Source organism: Giraffa tippelskirchi, chromosome 3, assembly GCF_054371585.1.
Source record: "Giraffa tippelskirchi isolate mGirTip1 chromosome 3, T2T-mGirTip1v1.2.pri, whole genome shotgun sequence".
Lineage (NCBI taxonomy): Eukaryota > Metazoa > Chordata > Mammalia > Artiodactyla > Giraffidae > Giraffa > Giraffa tippelskirchi.
Genome location: NC_137277.1, coordinates 184,905,168 through 184,926,894, shown reverse-complemented (window position 1 = coordinate 184,926,894; position 21,727 = coordinate 184,905,168). Strand labels below are relative to the sequence as shown.

Genomic DNA, 21,727 nt, shown 5'->3' with positions numbered 1-21,727 from the left:
TAGGAAAGATCCCCTGGAGGAGGAGATGGTAACCCGCTCCAGTTTTCTGGCCTGGAAAATCTCATGGACAGAGGAGCCTGATGGGCTACAGTCCACAGAGTTGCAAAAGAATCAGACACAACTTAGCGACTGAGTATGAACACAGTGATTTCATTTGAACAGAGTTCTTAGTATTTCTTTTTTTACTTCCTGCAACCTGCCCAGGGCAAAATGATTTTTTTTTTTTTTAAAGATATCTACTCTTTAGTTCATTCATTATTTACCTATAAAAAAGAGAATGTGTGTGTGCATTTCATTCCATGGTGGCCTCACAAAAGCCTGTAGAGGCTTTTTCTTAAGTTATACAAAAGTAAAAATATTTCTGCCATTGGTATAAATATTTTGCGTGTTCTAAGACTTTGTTTCAAAATCCCACCATGCTGCCTTTTAATTTGTTATCTACATCTTCCAAGTATTTTTCTTTCTGGTGACTCTCGAGGAGCAGAACTGGATGTGATGACTGGTTTGACTCAGTACGTACTTGAGTGCACCAGGCACTGTACCAGTGGCTTCAGGGGACAGAGTAGGAGCTTAAACGGTTCTGCCTTGAGAGCCCTGCAGTGGAGAGGATAAGTAATTTGATGTAAAATAGAATACTCATGCCTTTAGAGATGCTTGAAAGTACTGAGTGTAGGGAAAAGTAAATGTTTCCTTTGTCGTTTCCTTCTGTCAGTGTCTTGTTTTGCTTTAATTTCTCCTGGGCTAACCTGTTTGTGCAGGTTGGCCACATGTGTGCAAAAGACAAAGCAAAATAAAAAACCCTTCTCTTGGATTATGGCCAGAATAATTCTGATTGCCATTAAATGCCTTATTTTCAAAAGAATTTTAGTTTTTTTCTGATTTGAAAAGGTTTTTGTTTCTTTATAACTTTGTAATTGTTGGAATGAGCTTTTGCCCTCTTCTGAGTGGTCTGCTGAGGGACACAAGGGACCATTGTCATCTAAAGCTGAATCTTCATTTTAGATTGCTGGATTTTGTCTCTACATTTTCATCAGTGTTTCTTGAAAATTGTGTGAAGTGGCAGAGGAAAAGTAAAGAATATAGTAAACTGTAAGAAAAATAAGCCAAGGGAAAAGTTTATCTCATAATTTCTGTTTCTGCAGCCTGGTGGTTAGCTTTTTTCCATGTGCTCAGCTAATCAGCGGCTCAGTCCAGAGCACTGCAGGTTTAGTACCTAATTTTCCTGTAACAGGTTGGAATTCATTCCAGTGTTATTGACTTGTCATTTTAATCCCAGTTTTCCCTTTCTTAAAATAAGGAAAAATTAAGCAGGCTTCTGATTTGAACATGAGAGAGTTTCAAGATTTAATTTAGGTTTTTATGGTGTGGGAAATTGGAGTGCTTCTCCTTTCTGCTTTAGGTCTATGTGTCTGAGGGATCTTGGTAAATGTTGACGCAAAGCAGCACTCCAGCTGGGACCTGACTTTATAAAGAAATGCACGTCGCTTTTGGGTTAGTCTGTTCGCAAAGCACTACCCTTTGTACATAAAACTGTTTCTCCTGACCTACTTACCGTACGATTTTGGATTTGTTTTTCTAATGACAAAGGTTGGGGTATATTAGGGCATCTCTGCTTGCTCTCCTGGTCCTTCTTTTTGATCAGTGACACCTAGCATCTAATACAGTTGCCTAGCACAGAGCAACACCTGTTAGGTTGAATGAATGGATTCTGTAAGATATTTGTTGAGGGTTAGTGATACAGAGTTGTGATGGAGAGACAGATGTACTGAGCTGAGTGAGGTTCAGTAGTACGTAGGACATTTAACCTGAAATTGTGATTTCAGATACACTGGCCCAAATTTCTCTGTGGTCCATGTAATCACATGCATGATACAAATCTTCCTGTCGAGCGTCTGGTTTCTATATTCTCCATTTAAAGATGAATAGAACATATTACTTAAGAAAAATAAATGATAATGGAAGTTAACTGAAATCCGCTGATTCTCCTCATCAGTTGTTGAATGTTCTAATACAACATTCAGTCCAGAAGAAGTAAGTCATTTGAGGAAACTGATTTGTTTTAAATCGGGAAATTGAAAAGGGAGATTCAAAGGAAGAATGTTTCTATGTAGTGAACTGTATTTTTAACAGTGCCTGGAAAGTAACACAGTTTCAGTAAATACTTAATTGAATCTGTAGTACCATTCTGGCCAAGAATTAATAAAAATTTAGTTAACTTCAGTTCAGTTCAATTCAGTTCAGTCGCTCAGTCGTGTCCAACTCTTTGTGACCCCATGAACTGAATCTCAGCACGCCAGACCTCCCTGTCCATCACCAACTCCCAGAGTCCACCCAAACCCATGTCCATCGAGTCAGTGATGCCATCTAACCATCTCAAGCTCTGTCGTCCCCTTCTCCTCCTGCCCTCAATCTTTCCCAGCATCAGGGTATTTTCAAATGAGTCAGCTCTTCGCATCAGGTGGCCAAAGTATTGGAGTTTCAGCTTCAACATCAGTCCTTCCAATGAACACCCAGGACTGATCTCCTTTGGGATGGACTGGTTGGATTTCCTTGCAGTCCAAGGGACTCTCAAGAGTCGTCTCCAACACCACAGTTCAAAAGCATCAATTCTTTGGCGCTCAGCTTTCTTTATAGTCCAACTCTCACATCCATACATGACCACTGAAAAAACCATAGCCTTGGCTAAATGGACCTTTGTTGGCAAAGTAATGTCTCTGCTTTTTAATATGCTGTCAAGGTTGGTCATAACTTTCCTTCCAAGGAGTAAGCGTCTTTTAATTTCATGGCTGCAATCACCATCTGCAGTGATTTTGGAGCCCCAAAAATAAAGTCAGCCACTGTTTCCACTGTTTACCCATCTATTTCCCATGAAGTGATGGGACCGGATGCCATGATCTTAGTTTTCTGAATGTTGAGCTTTAAGCCAACTTTTCCACTCTCCTCTTTCACTTTCATCAAGAGGCTCTTTAGTTCTTCTTCACTTTCTGCCATAAGGGTGGTGTCATCTGCATATCTGAGGTTATTGATATTTCTCCCAGCAATCTTGATTCCACCTTGTGTTTCCTCCAGCCCAGCGTTTCTCATGATGTACTCTGCATATAAGTTAAATAAGCAGGGTGACAGTTTATGAGTACAGAGTTTCAATTTGGGATGATGAAACGTTCTAGTGGATAGTGCTTATGTATAACAGTGTGAATATACTTAATGCCTCTGAATTGTACACTTAAGAATTGTTAAAATGGTAAATTTTATGTTTATCACAATCAAAAAATGCAACCCCCCCATTTTTCTTAAGTTGATTATTCTTTGTAGTATGTTTTCGTACATATGTATAGAATATGTACACGTGTGTACTGTGTATGTGTATATATGTATGTAAGGTGTTGGAGAAGACTCTTGAGAGTCACTTGGACTGAAAGGAGATCCGACCTGTCAATCCTAGAGGAAATTAGCCCTGAATATTCATTGGAAGGACTGATGCTGAAGCTGAAGCTCCATTACTCTGGCCATCTGATGTGAAGAACTGACTCATTGGAAAAGACCCTGATTCTGGGAAAGATTGAAGGTGGGAGGAAAAGGGACGACAGAGGATGAGATGGTTGGATGGCATCACCAACTCGATGAACGTGAGTTTGAGTAAGCTCCAGGAGTTGGTGATGGACAGGGAGGCCTGGCATGCTGCAGTCCATGGGGTTGCAAAGAGTCAGACACGACTGAGCGACTGAACTGAACTGATATGTATATGGGCGCCTCTCATGCCCCACGTTGCATCCTGTTGGCCCACGTTTGCACTCCGCTTATTGCCAGAGCACTCAGCTGCGTGCAGATGTAACCTGACGGTAGCTGTCCTGCATGGCGCACGGATATCTTGCCTTTGTCTCAGTGTTTCTCTGCTGCCTGTACACAGTTGCTTGGCCGTGCAGACAGGGCAGTCCTTGACCAGTGGGGGACTGAAGCCAGTGAGTAAGTCCCTCCTTCTGTGACGCTCCAGCCACCAATTCCTTGGCTCCTTCCAGGGCTCCTAGCAGGATCAAGCCCCCGTTGGCTCACAGAGGTGACCAGCTTGGTAACACAACCTGGACAGAAGGACAGACTTTTCCTGTCTTCCTTCTTCCAAGCTTATCCTGTGGGATTATCTCCCCAAACCAGCTTCCTGTATGTGCCCTTGACTTGGATTCCACTTTCCCTAGCAGCCCAGGGAGAACAAAGGCTAATGACTTCCAAGTTTGGTGATTCCTCCTGTGCGGAGACACTATCTCAAGCTCTCAAAAAGGGGGCAGTTTCTAGGTTGTGCGAAAAGATAAAGACTAATGTAAAGAAAAACCACAGAGCCACCCTATTTAGCAAACAAAATTTTACTAATAGTTGAGCCTCTTGTCTCTTCTCCCAGAGATAACCATTATCCTGAACTCTGTGTTTATCATTTCCCACGCAATTTTAACCTTTTATTTTGTTTCAGTTCAGTCGCTCAGTTGTGTCCAACTCTTTGCAACCCCATGGACTGCAGCACACCAGGTTTCCCTGTCCATCACCAACTCCTGGAGCCTGCTCAAACTCATGTCCATCACATTGGTGATAACCATCCAACCATCTCATCCTCTGTCGTCCCCTTCTCCTCCCACCTTCAATCTTTCCCAGCATCAGGGCCTTTTCCAGTGAGTCAGCTCTTCACATCAGGTGACCAAAGTATTAGAGTTTCAGCTTCAGCATCAGTCCTTCCAGTGAATATGAAATTGGTGTATTTGAGGCCAAAGAGATCTACTTTTCCCCCACTTTGAAAGTAGTTTTCCTATGAAAGCTTTTGAAAGCTGAAATGGTACAAAGCAGAAAAGCAGTTCCTTGGGGGCAATCTTGCTAACAGATGCACAAAATAAATTAAAGTAAAGCACAGATGCTCACGGACCCAGTTCCAGGCTAATGTGCTTGATGCTGAGAAGCTGAGGGTAGTTTCCTAGGAAGGAGCGTGGTGGAGCCACTCTCACCACTCGGGGGGCACACTGCCTCCATGACAGCTGCTGCAAAACAGACGTTGAATGTGATTTTCACCTTTTTTCATCAAAGGAAGAATCCTCCTTGGACTTCTTTCTGTTACAGAAAATAGGTAGTAGTGCAGGTCTTTTGTAAAAGCAAAGTGGCATAAAACAAACTTTTAAAAACTGGCAGATACCTGTATTGGCAATTCTTCTAGTTCAAACTTAATACTCTATGTGTGTGTATATACAGTTTTTAAATTTTGCTCTATTTTCAGTTGACCTGATTGTCTATTTAGAAAGGAATCTACATAAAAACTCTACTAATAAGTGAGTTTGGCCTTTTATACAGGCGTCCTGCAGTCCATGGGGTCGCAAAGAGTCGGACATAACTGGGTGACTGACAACAATAAGTGAATTTAAGAAGTTTGTAGGCTACAAGGTCAATATATAAAATCAACCACATGTCTATTTACCAGCAGTAAACATTTGGAAATTGAAATTTAAAAACATTACAATAGCACCATGAAATACTTTAAGATAAATCCAGCAGAGTATATGCAGGATCCGTATGCTGAAAACTATAACACCAGTGAAATACATAACATTTTACATTTTAAAATTTTATATATAAGGCATAATTAGATCAGTTTTTTCTCAATGTTATATCTGTAAGATTAATCCATATTGAAATATATATTCAGTTTCCCTTGCTATATATACTGTCCTTATTTACAAATATACCATTATTTATTTACTTATTCTTTTGTTGGACATTTAGGTTATTTTTGAGATATTGCTATTGCAACAGTGATGTTGTGAATGTTCTGTATGTGTCCTGTGTATGTCAGGGTGGAAATGGGGGAGTCTTCTCAGGGTATGTAAACAGGAATGATGTTGCTGGCTCATCAGGTTGTACTTTTTCACAGCCTTAGCAGAGACTGTCAAATAGTCTCTGAAGTTGCACCTGTTTGCATTCCTACCAGCCATGCAAAAGTGTTCCCATTGCTCCATAGCATCACTAGTACTTTATTTTTTCAGAAATAAACATTTTTGCCAGTCTGGTAGTTAACATTTTTATACCTTTTAACATGCTTTTGCATAAACTGTAGATAAAAGCTTCTCAAATGTATTGCTTTGTGAAGGACCAGGTTTTCCCCCAAACTATCACAGATTTATAAAATGCAGTAAGAATATTATAGCAGTGCAAACTTTCTATATGTTCCTAGATGCTTCCTCTCAATTTCTGTACCAAACATTTTTGTGGACCAGAAGCGAAGTTCCTGGACTAGTGCTGGGTCCTCTGACGCCCCATCTTAGATAGAACATTTAGGAATTTTCAAATGTAAGATTTTGAAATGAAGAAGCTGTCTTCATTTATCTTCTGTTATATTTGTAGCTTCCCTTGTGAATACTTTGTCTCAAAAACAAGAGTTGAAAAGTATCTTCGATCATTTAGTTAGGAGTTTAGTTATCCTATCAGGCATATTAAGAGATCACTGAATAGTCAGGTTAGCTGTCACGTTCTTAGAGACCATTGGTTTACGGACTCTACACCTGACCTTGATTTGTGTATTCAGCAAGTGTTCACTGAGCGTTGTACCAGTCATGGTTAAAGGTTCTAGGGAGACAGTGGTGCACACAATGAAGCTCCAGCTCCAATGGAACATTAGGAGAGGAAAATATTTAACATGCAAACAAGTGAATCAGAAGGTCAGATAATAACAAGAACTATGAAGAAAATAGGCTTCCTAGGTGGCTCAGTGTTAAAGAATCCGTTTAGTGCAGGAGACGTGGATTTGATTCCCTGAGTTGGAAAGATTCCCTGGAAGAGGAAATGGCAACCCACTCCAGTCTTCTTGCCTGGGAAATCTCATGGACAGAGGAGCCTGGCGGGCTACAGTCCACAGGGTTGCAAAGTGTCAGGCACGACTGAGCACACACATGACCAAGAAAAAACAGTGGCGCGGGGCTTCCCTGGGAGCTCAGTGGTAAAGAATCCACCTGAAAGCAGGGGATGTGAGTTCAGTCCCTGACCCGGGAAGCTTCCACAAGCCGCGGCGCAACTAAGCCCGGGCATCACAACTACTAAGGCAGTTGTGCTGTCGAACGCAGGAGCTGCAACCACCGAGGCCACGGGCACTCTAGAGCCTGTGGTCCCCAAGGGGAGAAGCCATCAAAATGAGAAGTCCGTGCAGCACAGCTGTAGAGTAGTCCCCACTGGCTGCAACCAGAGAAAGGCCTACCAAGCAGTGAAGACCCAGCACTGCCAAAAATAAACAAATAAATAAAATTACTTAAAAAAAAATAAAAACAGAGGAGGGATAGAGAGTGGCTTGATGGGTGACGATGTTGGACTAGAATGGTCAGGGAAAGCCTGTCTGGAGAAGTGACACTGAGGTCACTGAATAATAAAACTGCTTTTACTAGTTTGGGTGTACAAAGGACTTTTTCTCTAAAGCATTTTAAGAGTAAGTTGCCAGCAACAGTGGCCATTGCCCCCAATATTTTAATATGTATTTGATACAAACAAGGGCATTCTAAGAAAACAAAACAAAAAGAAAATTCAGGAAATTGACTTTGACACGTTACATCGTTCTAATCCTCAGACCCCATTTAGATTTGCCCATAGTTCCAGTAATGTCCTTTATAACAGTAAGAACAAAAGTCCAGTCCCTTATCACTCAATATATTTGGTTGTCAAGTCTCCTTATTTCATCTCTTTCAGCCTGAAACAATTCCTAGTCCTCCCTGCCTTCCAGGATTCTCACACTCTTGGAAACTGCAGGCTGAACCTGAACTTCCCTGATCTCTCCTGCTTCGTGGGCAGGGAGAACAAGAAGGAGGAAGTGAAGATCCAGGTGGACACCCTCAGTTCAGTTCAGTTCAGTCGCTCAGTCGTGACTTTGGCATAGTCAATAAAGCAGAAATAGATGTTTTTCTGGAACTCTCTTGCTTTTTCGATGATCCAGCGGATGTTGGCAATTTGATCTGTGGTTCCTCTGCCTTTTCTAAAACCAGCTTCAACATCTAAAAGTTCATGGTTCATGTATTGCTGAAGCCTGGCTTGGAGAATTTTGAGCATTATTTACTAGCCTGTGAGATGAGTGCAATTGTGCGGTAGTTTGAGCATTCTTTGGCATTGCCTTTCTTTGGGATTGGAATGAAAACTTACCTTTTCCAGTCCTGTGGCCACTGCTGAGTTTTCCAAATTTGCCAACATATTGAGTGCAGCACTTTCACAGCATCATCTTTTAGGATTTGAAATAGCTCAACTGGAATTCCATCACCTCCACTAGCTTTGTTCGTAGTGATGCTTCCTAAAGCCCACTTGACTTTGCATTCCAGGATGTCTGGCTCTAGGTGAGTGATCACACCATCGTGATTATCTAGATTGTGAAGATCTTTTTTGGACAGTTCTTCTGTGTATTCTTGCCACCTCTTCTTAATATCTTCTGCTTCTGTTAGGTCCCTACCATTTCTGTCCTTTATTGAGCCCATCTTTGCATGAAATGTTCCCTTGGTATCTCTAATTTTCTTGAAGAGATCTCTAGTCTTTCCCATTCTGTTGTTTTCCTCTATTTCTTTGCACTGATTGCTGAGGAAGGCTTTCTTATCTCTCCTTGCTATTCTCTGGAACTCTGCATTCAAATGGATATATCTTTTTTTTTCTCCTTTGCTTTTTGCTTGTCTTCTTTTCACAGCTATTTGTAAAGCCTCCTCAGACAGCCATTTTGCTTTTTTGCATTTCTTTTTCTTGGGGATCATCTTGATTTCTGTCTCCTGTACAATGTCACGAACCTCTGTCCATAGTTCATCAGGTATTCTGTCTATCAGATCTAGTCCCTTAAATCTATTTCTCACTTCCACTGTATAATCATAAGGGATTTGATTTAGGTCATACCTGAATGGTCTAGTGGTTTTTCCCACTTTCTTCAATTTAGGTCTAAATTTGGCAATAAGGAGTTCATGATCTGAGCCACAGTCAGTTCCCGGTCTTGTTTTTGCTCATCTTTGGCTGCAAAGAATATAATCAATCTGATTTCGGTGTTGACCATATGGTGATGTCCATGTGTAGAGTCTTCTCTTGTGTTGTTGGAAGAGGGTGTTTGCTATGACCAGTGCGTTCTCTTGGCAGAACTCTGCTAGCCTTTGCCCTGCTTCATTCTGTATCCAAGGCCAAATTTACCTGTTACTCCAGGTATTTCTTGACTTCCTACCTTTGCATTCCAATCCCTTATAATGAAAAGGACATCTTTTTGGGTGTTAGTTCTAGAAGGTCTTGTAGGTCTTCATAGAACCATCCAACTTCAGCTTCTTCAACGTTACTAGTTGGGGCATAGACTTGGATTACCGTGATATTGAATGATTTGCCTTGGAAACGAACAGAGATTATTCTATTGTTTTTGAGATTGCATCCAAGTACTGCTTTTCAGAATCTTTTGTTGACTATGATGTACTCCATTTCTTCTAAGGGATTCCTGCCCACAGTAGTAGATATAATGGTCATCTGAGTTAAATTCACCCATTCGAGTCCATCTTAGCTCACTGATTCCTAAAATGTCGATGTTCACTCTTGCCATCTCCTGTTTGACCAATTTGCCTTGATTCATGGACCTGACATTCCAGGTTCCTACGCAATATTGCTCTTTACAGCATTGGACCTTGCTTCTATTACTAGTCACATCCACAACTGGGTGTTGTTTTTGCTTTGGTTCTATCTCTTCATTCTTTCTGGAGTTATTTCTCCACTGATCTCCAGTAGCATATTGGGCACCTACCGACCTGGGAAGTTCATCTGTCAGTGTACTATCTTTTTGCCTTTTCATACTGTTCATGGGGTTCTCAAGGCAAGAATACTGACGTGATTTGCCGTTCCCTTCTCCAGTGGACCACATTCTGTGGACCTCCTAGAGAGGGGCTTTGCAGATTTCCTTGTGCAGTTGCGCTGGTGGACAATACTGACCTTGACAGCTGCAGCCTGAGTACTGGGAACAGAGCAACTGAAACTGTTTTCCTTGTTCCTGGGGAAATTCTCATGGTTTTTAGGGGAAGAACTCACGTTTGTGGTTTCCCTCACCTCTGATGTTTTAGATCAAAACCGTTTGGGAACTTCCCTGGTGGTCCAGTGGCTACGATATTGTGCTCTAATGCAGGGGGTCTGGGTTTGACCCCCGGTCAGGGAACTAGACCCCGTATGTCACAGCTAAGAACCCAGTATAGCATAAGTAAGCAAATAAATGTTTTTAGGAAAAAACTGTTTGAGCCCAAGTACCTGGATGCGTTTCCAGACCTGCAGTGTTTTTGCAGGCCATTTTGATTCTTAGATTGGATAACTGTCCCGTAATCAGACTGCTTCTTCAAAGTGCCCATGAACAACAGAGTAGCTTGGTGGGGCACCCAGAGGGCTGTTAGCAGGAGACAGAATTCTCTGCTTCTCCATTTGTCCTGTCTGCCTACTTTTGTTCCACCTATTCTTTCCTCCAGGAGGCCTTGAAATCTGCTCTGTCTGCTCTGCTCTTTTTAGTGCACAACCAAACAAACTTTAGCCCAAAAGAAAGAAAAAAGACAAAAACCATGGCTGCTGCTGGGGGGCTGTCAACAGCTGGGACCTCATTAGAAGTTCTCATAGTTATGGTTTTGAAGACTGTGCGTCTCTAATAGATACTCCCCAGAAAAACCAAATGAAGTGTTTTTTGTTTATTGAGGGGCTGCAGGGCTTGAGTATCATTAATTGAGTGCAGTCAGTACCTTTGTAACTTGCAGATTGTGTGAGTGACTGTGTGAGTGACTGTGTGGGTGCGCACGTGTGTGTGTGTCTGAGTGTCACTGTTAATGTGACCATGTGGCAGCTGTGGTTGTGGGTCTCATTCCCCTCCTGAAGGGGCAGACTGCGTTTTCTCAGTGTTGAGGGTGAGCAGTTACCCCCTAAGCTGCTGGAAAATGACTTCTGCATTGTGGACACATCTTCTGTAAAGCATCCTCACAGAATCCTTTCCACCTTAGCCATGGGGAAAAAGGCAAAACCAATAACCTTGCCTCTGGCATCGGTGAACCTGTAGCCACTGGGCTCTGGATGGGTAGAATTTTCTATCTCAGATTTACAGAAAGAGAATGTCAAATTCCCTTGCCTTAAGACTCCAAAGATAATTTCGCTGCTGAATAGATTGAAACGTCACTTCTCTGCTTCCCTGATAGCTCAGATGGTAAAGAATTCGCCTGCAATGCGGGAGACCCCAGTTCAATTCCTGGGTCAGGAAGATCCCCTGGAGAAAGGGATAGGCTACCCACTCCAGTATTCTTGGGCTTCCCCTGTGGCTCAGCTGGTAAACAATCCGCCTGCAGAGTGGGAGACCTGGGTTTGATCCCTGAGTTGGGAAGATCCCCTGGAGAAGGGAAAGGCTACCCATTCCAGTATTCTGGAGAATTCTGTGGACTGTATAGTCACAAAGAGTCGGACACAACTGAGCGACTTTCACTTTCCAACTTAATGTACAGAAATGATGAATGTCTCAGGATTTTTTGGTTCAAGGCAGACGGATGCAGCACAGTCGTTTTCATAGTTTGTTCCTCAGTGAAATGGTAAACACCACCTTCTCTGCCTTGGGCAGGGGACCAAAGAGTAGAGCGGCCATAATTCTGGAAAGGTCGAGAAATGAACATCTAGCAGCCGTCCTTCTCTGTCACTCCCTGAAGCCTGTTTTCCTATCTGACCTTCCCATTTTCCCCTTCAGTGATTTTAGTGCACCCAGGGCCCAGCTGCAGAGTACCCTTGAGTTCCCAAGAAAGTGTATTGGTTGTGTGTTATCCTTAACATATCTTGGGTGCAAGGTAGTCATTTTTACTGCTCACTTATTGCACGGGTGATTTCTATATACGAAGGCAGCTCTGATCTCTATTTTATGGAAAACTTACATAACAGGAAAAGCCTTGGTTTTTAGGCCAAATTATTTGTGTCTTCCTTGTAACTGTTGTACTGCCAGAGACGAATACTAAGTGACCTCTGAAGAAGTAGAGTGGTCAGTGATGCTCTGGATTTTATGGGATCCCCGCGATCTTCTAGGGAATAAATGTGTAACTGTCACCCATTTAACAGGATGGTGTTACTTTTATATCATGAGGGAATTCAGAAACCTATAAAAGGGAATTATTTCTATGACTTCCCTGGTGGTCCAATGGTTAAAAATGTGCCTGCCAAAAAATAAGATCCCACATGCTGCGGGGTATTCAAGCCGCTCAACCCAAGTCCCGACCGTGTGCGCTCTGGAGCCCATATGCCACAACTACTGCGCCTGGGTGCCCTAGAGCCCCTGCTCCACAACCAGAGAAGCCACTGCAATGAGAAGCCTGTGCACTGCAGCTGGAGTGTAACCCACCCTCTGCAACCAGAGAAAGCTCGGACCCAGCAATGAAGAGCCCACGCACCGCAATGAGGGCCCAGTGCAGCAGCTCAAGTGAATTATTTCTAAAAGAATTTAAGGAGGAAAAAAAGAATTTGGTTTCTGAATGGATTCTGTTTGTCCCGAGTCCTTTCAGTCCGTTCATAGGTGAAGCCCTCACCTCCTGTCTCCATTCTTCTAAAGCCCTTTTTTTGTGCTGATGCCGGGATGTCAGGGACAGCTCAGGAATCCTCGTGCTGATGTCCGTGGACACAGTGAAGGGTGGAGCTACCAGCTAAGGGTTTTTACCTTTTCCCTCAAATAGGAAACAGCAAAAGTTTTGCCTCTACATTAATTTTTCGTATTTTCTCTCACCTCGGAGCTTAAAGTCACACAGTTCATAAGCTGTATTTATGCCACATTAAGGAGGAAATGTGTGTGAAAGAGAGGGAAAGAAACAGCAAAACTCAGAGTAAGTCTCATCAACTCCTGTGTGCTTCATTTTTTAATAATTCTTCATCAGTTCACATATATTGGGATTTAGAAGAGAGAGATACATATAACTCATTCCTGTCATCTGCACATTCAGTTATGGTGTATTTCTGGAATGATTTTAACAATTGTTTTGAAAGGAAGTAGGAAGAAGGATGTGATTATCCAAGTAGCTATTTATCTACACACATTTTTAGGAGGTATATTTAAAACAAAAGAATACATAAAGTTCAGAAACAAAGGGTTGGGATTGAGTTCTGTGCAATATACAGTTGACTCTTGAACAACACAGAGTTGAACTGCACAGGCCCTCTTATATGCAGATTTTTTCCCAATAAACTATAGTGTTCTACAGTCTGCATGGTTGGTTGAATTCATGGGTGTGGCACCATGGATACGAAGGGCCCCTGCAAAGTTATATGCAGACTTTCAGCTGGGCAGGGTTGGTGACCCTAACCCCTTTGTTGTTCAAGAGTCAAGTGTATGACCAACAGAAAGCTACACCAGCTGTGTTAATATCAGACAGACAGACTCTAAGACAAAAGACATCCCTAGAGAGATGGAGAGGCTACTAATGATAAAAGATTTAGTCCACAAGGAAGAGAAAACAATTCTAAACTTGTTTTTTGTTTTTCTTGTTGTTTAGTCGCTAAATCGTATCTGACTCTTGTGTGACCCTGTGGACCATAGCCCGCCAGGCTCCTCTGTCCATGGGATTTTCCAGGCAAGAATACTGAAGCAGGTTGCCATTTCCTTCTTCAAGGGATCTCCCTGACTCAGGGATCAAATCTTAGTCTCCTACATTGGCAGACAGATTCGTTAACATATCTGTAAAAATCTGTGAAGCAAAAGTGAGCAAATTATAAGGAAAAATAAATCCACCTAACAATAGGAGATCTTAACAAACTTCTTGGTAATCAGTAGTTCAAATAGACACCTCCTCTAAAAGAAATCTGTGTGTAGAACTTCTAAAGAACACAAGCTTAATATACTGAACATATGGTACCGCACCCAACAGCTGCAGAAAGACATTTCAAGCACACATAGCAGATTTATGAAAATGGATGAAATATTGTAACAAAAGCAAGTCTCAAAAATATTGAAGGATTGATATCTCTATGGATAAAAACCTCTGATCATAGTGAAAATAAATGAGACGTTAAAAAGATAACAAACAAGATCTCCCACCATTTGGAATTTAAGAAATATCTAAACAATTCATGAGACAAGAAATCAGAATGGAAATTAAACTAAAATATTTAGAATCAAATGATAATGAAAATAATATATATTTAAACTTGTGGGAATAGCTAAAAATAATATTTAGAAATATATATCCCTTAAATGTTTACATTAAAAAGGAGAAAGTTAAAAAATTATAGACTAAACATACATCTTAAGGCAATAAAAAAAGAAAAATCTCAAAAGAACAAAGAGCAGAAATTAATGAAATAGAGAATAAATATACATAGAATCAATAATGTCAAAAAGGTGATTTCCTGAAGAGAAAGTGGTGTGTCTCTCCACTTATTTGGGTCTTTAATTTCCTTCAACTGTGTTGTATAGTTTTCAGTGTACTGAGAGAAGGATAATCATTTCAACCATGGGTGCTGTAACAAAGGGATAGCCGTATGGGGAAGGAAAAAAGTGAACTCTGACTCTTGTCTCACATAAAAAAATTAACTTGAAGTGGATCATAGACCTAAATGTAAAAACTAAGCTATAAAACATCTACAAGAAAACATAGGAGAAAGTCCTAGTGGCCTTGGGTATGGCAGAGATTTCTAAATTTGACACAAAAAGCGCAAAGTAGTTTTTTAAAGTCAACTTTTAAAAATTTTCATTAAAAAATTTGCTTTTTAAAAAATACTGTTCATAATGAAAAAGGAAAGCAAGCACAATATTTAAAACACATAGATTTGACAAAGGATTTATATCTAAAATATATAATAGAATTCCTACCACTTAATAAGGTAGCTTAGGTTAAAAATCGGGGAAGATTTGAATAGATTTGACCTACGAAGTTATAGAGATGGCAAATACATTTATGAAAAGATGCTCAGTGTCAGGAATCATTAGGGAAATATGAATTAAAACTACAGTGAGATAATTCTGTACTCCCAGTAGAATGGTTGAAATTAAAAAGACTGACCATACCAAGTGCTGGTGAGAATGCAGAGCTGCTAGAACTCTCATTACACTGTTGGTGTGAATATACAACAACTCTGAAAAACCGTTTAGTAGTTTTTGAAAAGTTGATCATATACCTATCATATGATTCAGGTATTTACCCAAAAGAAATAAAATCATATATCTACCCAAAACCTGTACATGAATGTACATAGCAGCTTTATTTGAAATAGTTCAAAACTAGTACCAACCCAATTGCCTGTCAGCAGGTACATGCATAAATACCCTTATAGTGGAATTCTGCTTGACAATAGAAAGGACCGTGAAAGAGAACCCAATAATAGGACTCTCAAAATGGTTACGCTCAGGGAAAAAACCCAGGTCACCCCCCCCACAAAGTAAATTTATATGAAATACTAAAAAAATACAATCTGATCTAGAGTGATAGAAAAAAAGATGGTGGTTACTGGTAGGGTGGGGTGGGTGTCTCATACACTTTCATTTTATGGAGAGTACAGAGTTAAATATGAAAGGTAAAATCATAAAATTTTGAGAAGACAATCTGGGAGAACATCATTGTGATCTCAGAGTGTACAAGGATTTCTCAAGACACAACACAAAAGGAAGAAAATGGATACATTTAGTAAAGTTCACATTTAAAACTTGTATTTCTCAAAAAAAAATTGGGAAAAAGTATTTATGGCACCTATAATCAACAAAGAATTGGTACACCTATAGAATTCCCATTCCTCAGTAAAAAGAGACAACCCACTAGAAAAATGGACAAAAGATATGAGCAGGCATATTGATTCTGCAGGCAAGAATACTGGAGTGGGTTGCTGTGTCCTCCTCAGGGGATCTTCCCAAACCAGGAATCGAACTGCTTCCCTTTTGTCTCCTGCATTGGCAGGCAGGTTCTTTACCACTAGCGCCACCTGGGAAACTATTTCATTTTAAGAGGAACCCCAGAAGACCCATAAACGTGAAAAGAGATTCAACAGCTTTATTTTTCAAGGAAATGTGAATTATAACCAAAATTAGAGCCTATTTCATATTCCTTACTTTGCACTGGTAAAAATTTAAAGGTCTGTATCAAATGTTGGCATAGATATGAAGCAACCAGAACACATTTTCAGTCTTAGACAGTAAATTGGTACAAACACTTTGGAAAACTATTTGGCATCATCTACTAAAGTAAAAGATATGTCAATGTTGAGGCCCAGGATGCTTGCTTAAAAGACCCTTGCTCCTTGGAAGGAAAGATACAACAAACCTAGACAGTGTATTAAAGAGCAAAGACGTGACTTTGCCAACAAAGGTCCATATAGTCAACGCTATGGTTTTTCCAGGAGTCAGGTACAAATGTGAGAATTGGACCATAAAGAAGTAAAGAAGGCTGAGCACGAAAGAATTGATGCTTCCAAACTGCGGTGCTGGAGAAGACTCCTGAGAATCGCTTGGACAGCAAGGAGATCAAACCAGTCAATCCTAAAGGAAATCAATCCTGAATATTCACTGGAAGGACTGATGCTGAAGCTGAAGCTCCAGTACTTTGGCCACCTGATATGAAGAGCTGACTCACTGGAAAAGACCCTGATACTAGGAAAGATTGAGGGTGGAAGGAGAAGGGGGCTACAGAGGATGAGATGGTTGGATGGCATCACTGACTCGATGTAGATGAGTTTGAGCAAACTCTGGGAGATAGTGAAGGACAGGGAAGCCTGGCATGTTGCAGTCCATGAGATCTCAGAGAGTGGTACATGACTTAGTGACTGAACAACAAAGGGCCAGTAATTCCACTTGTAGTGTGTACACCAGAGACACCCATGCATATGGGTATCAAGACTGTTCATAACAGCATTGTAGTGGCAAAAACTGGAGGCGGTCCAGATTCTAGCAGCATTAGAGGACTTGTGGTACAGCTATACAGTGGTATACTATACAGTCCTGAAGAGGGTGTCTCACAGTCACACACAGCAACAAGAAGAATCTTAGGAACAAAAGGCAAGTTATAGAAGAATATATGCAACATGATTCAATCTTTAGGGGAACTTATAAATGTTGTAAAACTATAAAGAAAAACAAAGATAAGCATGAAATTCCAGAAAATAATTACTTTGAAGCTGAAAAGGAATAGGATGGAGGTTAAAACTCTGGCATGCTGAGGACTTAAAAATGATAGTCATGTTCTTGTTGTATAGTTGGGCATGTTTCTATCATTTTATACCTTACATTCATTTTATAATACTACACATTTGATTTTATAATATGAACTCTACATCATGTAATATTTAATAAAGTTGTTTTTAAAATAAGTGCAAACTACAGAATTTAGCGTATGACTAATAGGACACCTGTTCTTGTGTACCTACAAGAAAAGAATGCTTCTTTGGGGAAAGAAACAAATTATAGTGAATTCTACTCCACTACTTATGTTTAATGATTTAAATTTCCTCTTGGTAAAGGTTTTCCTTTTTTCCCCCTGCCCTTATTCTCTCTGCTGTGCTGCCCCTAACTTTGTAGGAGAGATTTGAAGCGCTTTTCACCATCTATGATGATCAAGTTACGTTTCAGTTGTTCAAAAGCTTTAGAAGAGTCCGAATAAATTTCAGCAAGCCTGAGGCAGCAGCACGGGCTCGAATAGAACTCCATGAGACAGACTTCAACGGGAGGAAGCTGAAGCTGTATTTCGCACAGGTACTTACTTCACAGTGCAGAGGGCAGTGTGGGCTGCAGTTGTTTTCCTCCATCCAACGATTCTGTCAATTCTCCGTCTTCTCTATTACTGTATCAGAGGTCTTTGAAATGAACAATCCCGATCAGCAAATCATGTAAACATATTTTTCCTTTGTTTTACAGATATATAAATGTATACATGTATTAAGCACATTTGCCCTCCTAACTTTGTTTTGCTTAGCCTAATAGTTAGAGGACTTCATTTTTTTCTGGCAGCTTTTCTCAACTGGGGTGGAGAGGGTTAAGCCCTAACACCTTAAGGTCACTTTTCTCCTGTCATCTAGAATGGCACTTGTGATGGGACATCCTTGGAAGATGTGAGAAAAGCAGTCTCTGGGCTCATTTCCGTGGGCTGTGATTCCTAAGAGGCACCCTACTGAAAATGGCTCCCAGGCCAAGGGGTGAGCACATACAGAAAGGCTGTCCTAGACTTTGGAATTGCAGAGGATCCTGCAAGTTAATGAGAATTGGCTATCCTGATTATTCTAATCCTCCACTGATAGGACTCTGACAAACCAATTACTTCTTGGAAGAATTAGTGAAATAAAAGCATTAGATCAGCTGTTAAGTGCACTGTGTTATTTTTAACAAAGCATTTTTTCCCTTGGTCTAGCTTTCAAAATAAAAACAAAAATTAAGATGGGGTCTGCTGTCTGAAACTACAAATGAAACCTATGTTTGAACACATCTTGGTGGAGTCGATGGTAACGGTATAACCTAATTTCTTCTAAAACTGGAATTCAGTGCTTAGTACGATTCATTGTCCATTCATCTACTCATCGATTTTTCTATTTGACGAATATTTATTGGGCACCTAATGCTCTGTGCCACGCACTAAGTGTTCATTGGTGAACCAGACAGACTCTGACCCAGCCACTGGAAGATATGTAGCCTGTCAAAGAGAAGTTTTACATTTTCTCCAAAGAGATGTTATAGTTAATGGGAAGATGAAAGTGAAAAACGTAGCCTGGTCGTAAATTGTGAGTATCTCCCTCCCTGCAGGTACAGATGTCCAGTGAAACACGGGACAAGTCGTATTTACAGCCGCCCCAGCCCGCCAAGCAGTTCCTCATCTCCCCTCCTGCGTCACCTCCGGTGGGGTGGAAGCAGGGGGAAGATGCAATGCCTGTTATAAATTATGATTTACTCTGTGCTGTTTCCAGATTGGGACCAGGTAACAAACTTCTCTCTCTCCTATTTTTTTCTCCAAGAAACTTTTGTTTTAAAGCCCACGTTCAGCTATTTGTGTTCTAGCCAACTAGGGTCAACCTGATCAGTGTGGAAGATAAAGTCACACAAACCTGGGTTCAGATTCTAGCCTTTGCTAACTGTGATCTTGAGCAAGTTATTTAGCTTCAATTTTCTGAGCCTCTATTTTCTCATCTAAAATAGGGATCATAGGAGCTACCCTTCAACATGGTTATAAGGACTAAGGGCTTTCCCAGGTGGCACAGTGGTAAAGAATCTGCCTGTCAATACAGGAGACACAGGAGATGCAGATTCGATCCCCAAATCAGGAAGATCCTCTGGAGAAGGAAATGGCAACCCACTACAGTATTCTTGCCTGGGAAATCCCATGGACAGAGGGGCCTGGTGGGCTACAGTCCACAGAGTCACAGAGCTAGACACGACTGAGCAAGGCTGCACGCACGCACGCGCGCACACACACACACAAGAACTAAGTGATATATACGTAATAGTAAATCTAACTGAAGTTTTTACTGCTCCAAATTCTAGTCCATGACAGACCATTAGAGAATATTAGTTGCCATCAAAATAGCAGACAGACAACTTCTACACTGGATAGTATATCAAGGAATTGGTGCTGATACCATATCATCCCTTCAGATTCTTCTCTTGTATTTATTTTCCACTCTTCTTTTCCTTCTGTTTAATTTCTCTCTCTCATCCCTCCAAAATAATATAATAAATCAGTGCCATTGTTGGTTCATACTAGTCGTCCACCTAAAATAGTGTTGTGTCTTCATTAACGTTAGGGGATACAAAAGGCATTTGAAGGGAAGTTGTTTTTAGACATGAGAGCTATATCTTGGATCCCTGAGGTCCTATAAGAGATTGCCGATGCTGCCTGAAACCTTACAGGTGTCTCCCAAGGAGAACCCAGAAACCATTATGAAGTTAAGCAGGAACACTTGCGTTGTTCGTAGAACAGTAATTTGCACTTGCATTTTAACTCCGAAGACCTCAGTACTCCTCACTACTAATTTCTCGAAACGCCAAAACTTTTTAAGAACCTTAAAAAGCATCAATTCTCTAATGTCTAAGCAAGATAAAGTACTATGACATAGGATTTACAGATTGAAAAGCCAGTAATCAGCAATGAAAATATGAGTAGAACAGGAAGTTTCACGGTTCACAGCCCTTCCCTTGCTGTTCACCCCGCAGGAGAGAAATACGAGCTTCACGCAGGGACCGAGTCCACACCAAGCGTGGTGGTTCACGTCTGTGAGGGTGGAGCTGACGAGGAGGCGGAAACGAAGAACCCCAAACAGAAGGTCACCCAGACGAGGCGCCCAGAGCCTCCGGCCGCCGCGCTGAGCGAGCCCCGGGCCTTCGACTGTGCGCTTTGAGGCTCTGGTGGCGTGGCGCGGAGCCGCTGCCCACCTGGCCTGGGATGGCGGGGACATGCCCACCCAGGACCATGACCACTGCTCAGCCAAGGGCAGGCCAGGGGGACGGAGCACCCACACTGGAGACAGTAGAACACGGAGTAGCAGTTTCAGCTGATGTTCTGAACAGCGTATTACTTTAAAGGATTAGCCCCCACCACGTGGCACCTCTTGACCACTTTTAAACAGCAAATTAGGAGAATGGCTTCCCCCAGAAACATTGATTTCCCTGATTCTAGATGGCATGGGGTACCCCAAAGTGAAAACTATAGTCACCCAGGGCAGTTCCATTTTTGAGAACTTAAAAATAGTCTTATAATTTAAAAAGTATTACAATTTTAATAATTTAATTGGGTTTGTTGGCAATTCCAACAAATCTGTTGGTCAAAGATTAATCGCTATTCAATATACATGGAATATTTTGCCCACAAAGAGACATGACATAGAGAATAATTCATAGAAAATCATTTTTTTTCCTCAAGTGGTTTTTTTTTCTTTAGCTTTGGGGAGGAAACGCCCAGTTCCCTTCGGCTGTCAGAATCAAGGCGCCCAAGTCTACAAGCACGCTGTTCTCATCACAAAGTGATACGTAATAGACCCCAGTTCCTGATACGCCGCCCAGGCAGAGAGCTGCTGCTTTGGAAGCGAGACGCATCACCTGTGACCTTGATGACTGTGACCTTGATGACTGTGATCTCAGGCGGCTACCACGCTCTCCCATTTATGACACATCCCGGCCTGTAGCTCGGACTGTCTTCAACCACCAGTTGAGTGGTCATTATTCATATTTGTGTGTCTTCATTCATAGACTTTAAATCAGAAAAAGTACTGATAAGATTTTCTGAAGACTGTTTTTAAATTGTCCATTTAAACATTTTTCTGTTTGCTTTGACATAGAAGTCACACACATTGTTTTTCTGTGAGTTAGGGAAAGATGTAACAGATACGGATGATTCATTGGTCAGAGTTTCTTTTGGGTGAAATTTGTTTACCGTGGCTTCCAGTTGGCATTTTCCCTTAAAACAGAATTGTTTCCTACCTGTGTTTGAGGTTGTATCATTGAACAGACATCTTCTTAACTCTTTTGTGGTCTGTTTGAATTTCGAAGTCCTTTTTTGTAGAAAAATGTCGTAACTAAGAATGCTTTGCTTCAGGTCAGGTGGCTGTACTGGTTCTCTGCTCCTTCCAAGGTTTTCTTTGTAAGGCAAGTGTCTGGGACTCCTTGCTGTGTCTGTGCAAGGACTTGTGAGTTTGAACTAATAAACCAGTGTGGCTGCCACGACAACGAAAGAAAAATGCAGAAATTCAGATCATGCTATTGATACATTTTTGGTAACGTGTTTCTGTGGTCTAGATGTTCTTATTATGGTAGAATTTATTTCTAAGGACT

General features: G+C 41.2%; 1 protein-coding gene across 1 annotated transcript in view; it reads left to right on the top strand.

Annotated features, from left to right (window-relative positions):
* The window catches only part of RCAN3 (RCAN family member 3), a 30,816-nt gene extending 9,997 nt beyond the window's left edge, over nucleotides 1-20,819 (top strand). The window contains exons 3-5 of the mRNA XM_081586746.1: nucleotides 17,495-17,668; nucleotides 18,710-18,881; nucleotides 20,114-20,819. Coding sequence (XP_081442872.1) covers nucleotides 17,495-17,668; nucleotides 18,710-18,881; nucleotides 20,114-20,298 — 531 coding nt within the window. The 3' untranslated portion in view covers nucleotides 20,299-20,819. The remainder of the gene's footprint in view (nucleotides 1-17,494; nucleotides 17,669-18,709; nucleotides 18,882-20,113) is intronic.
* Nucleotides 20,820-21,727: the final 908 nt, after the last annotated feature.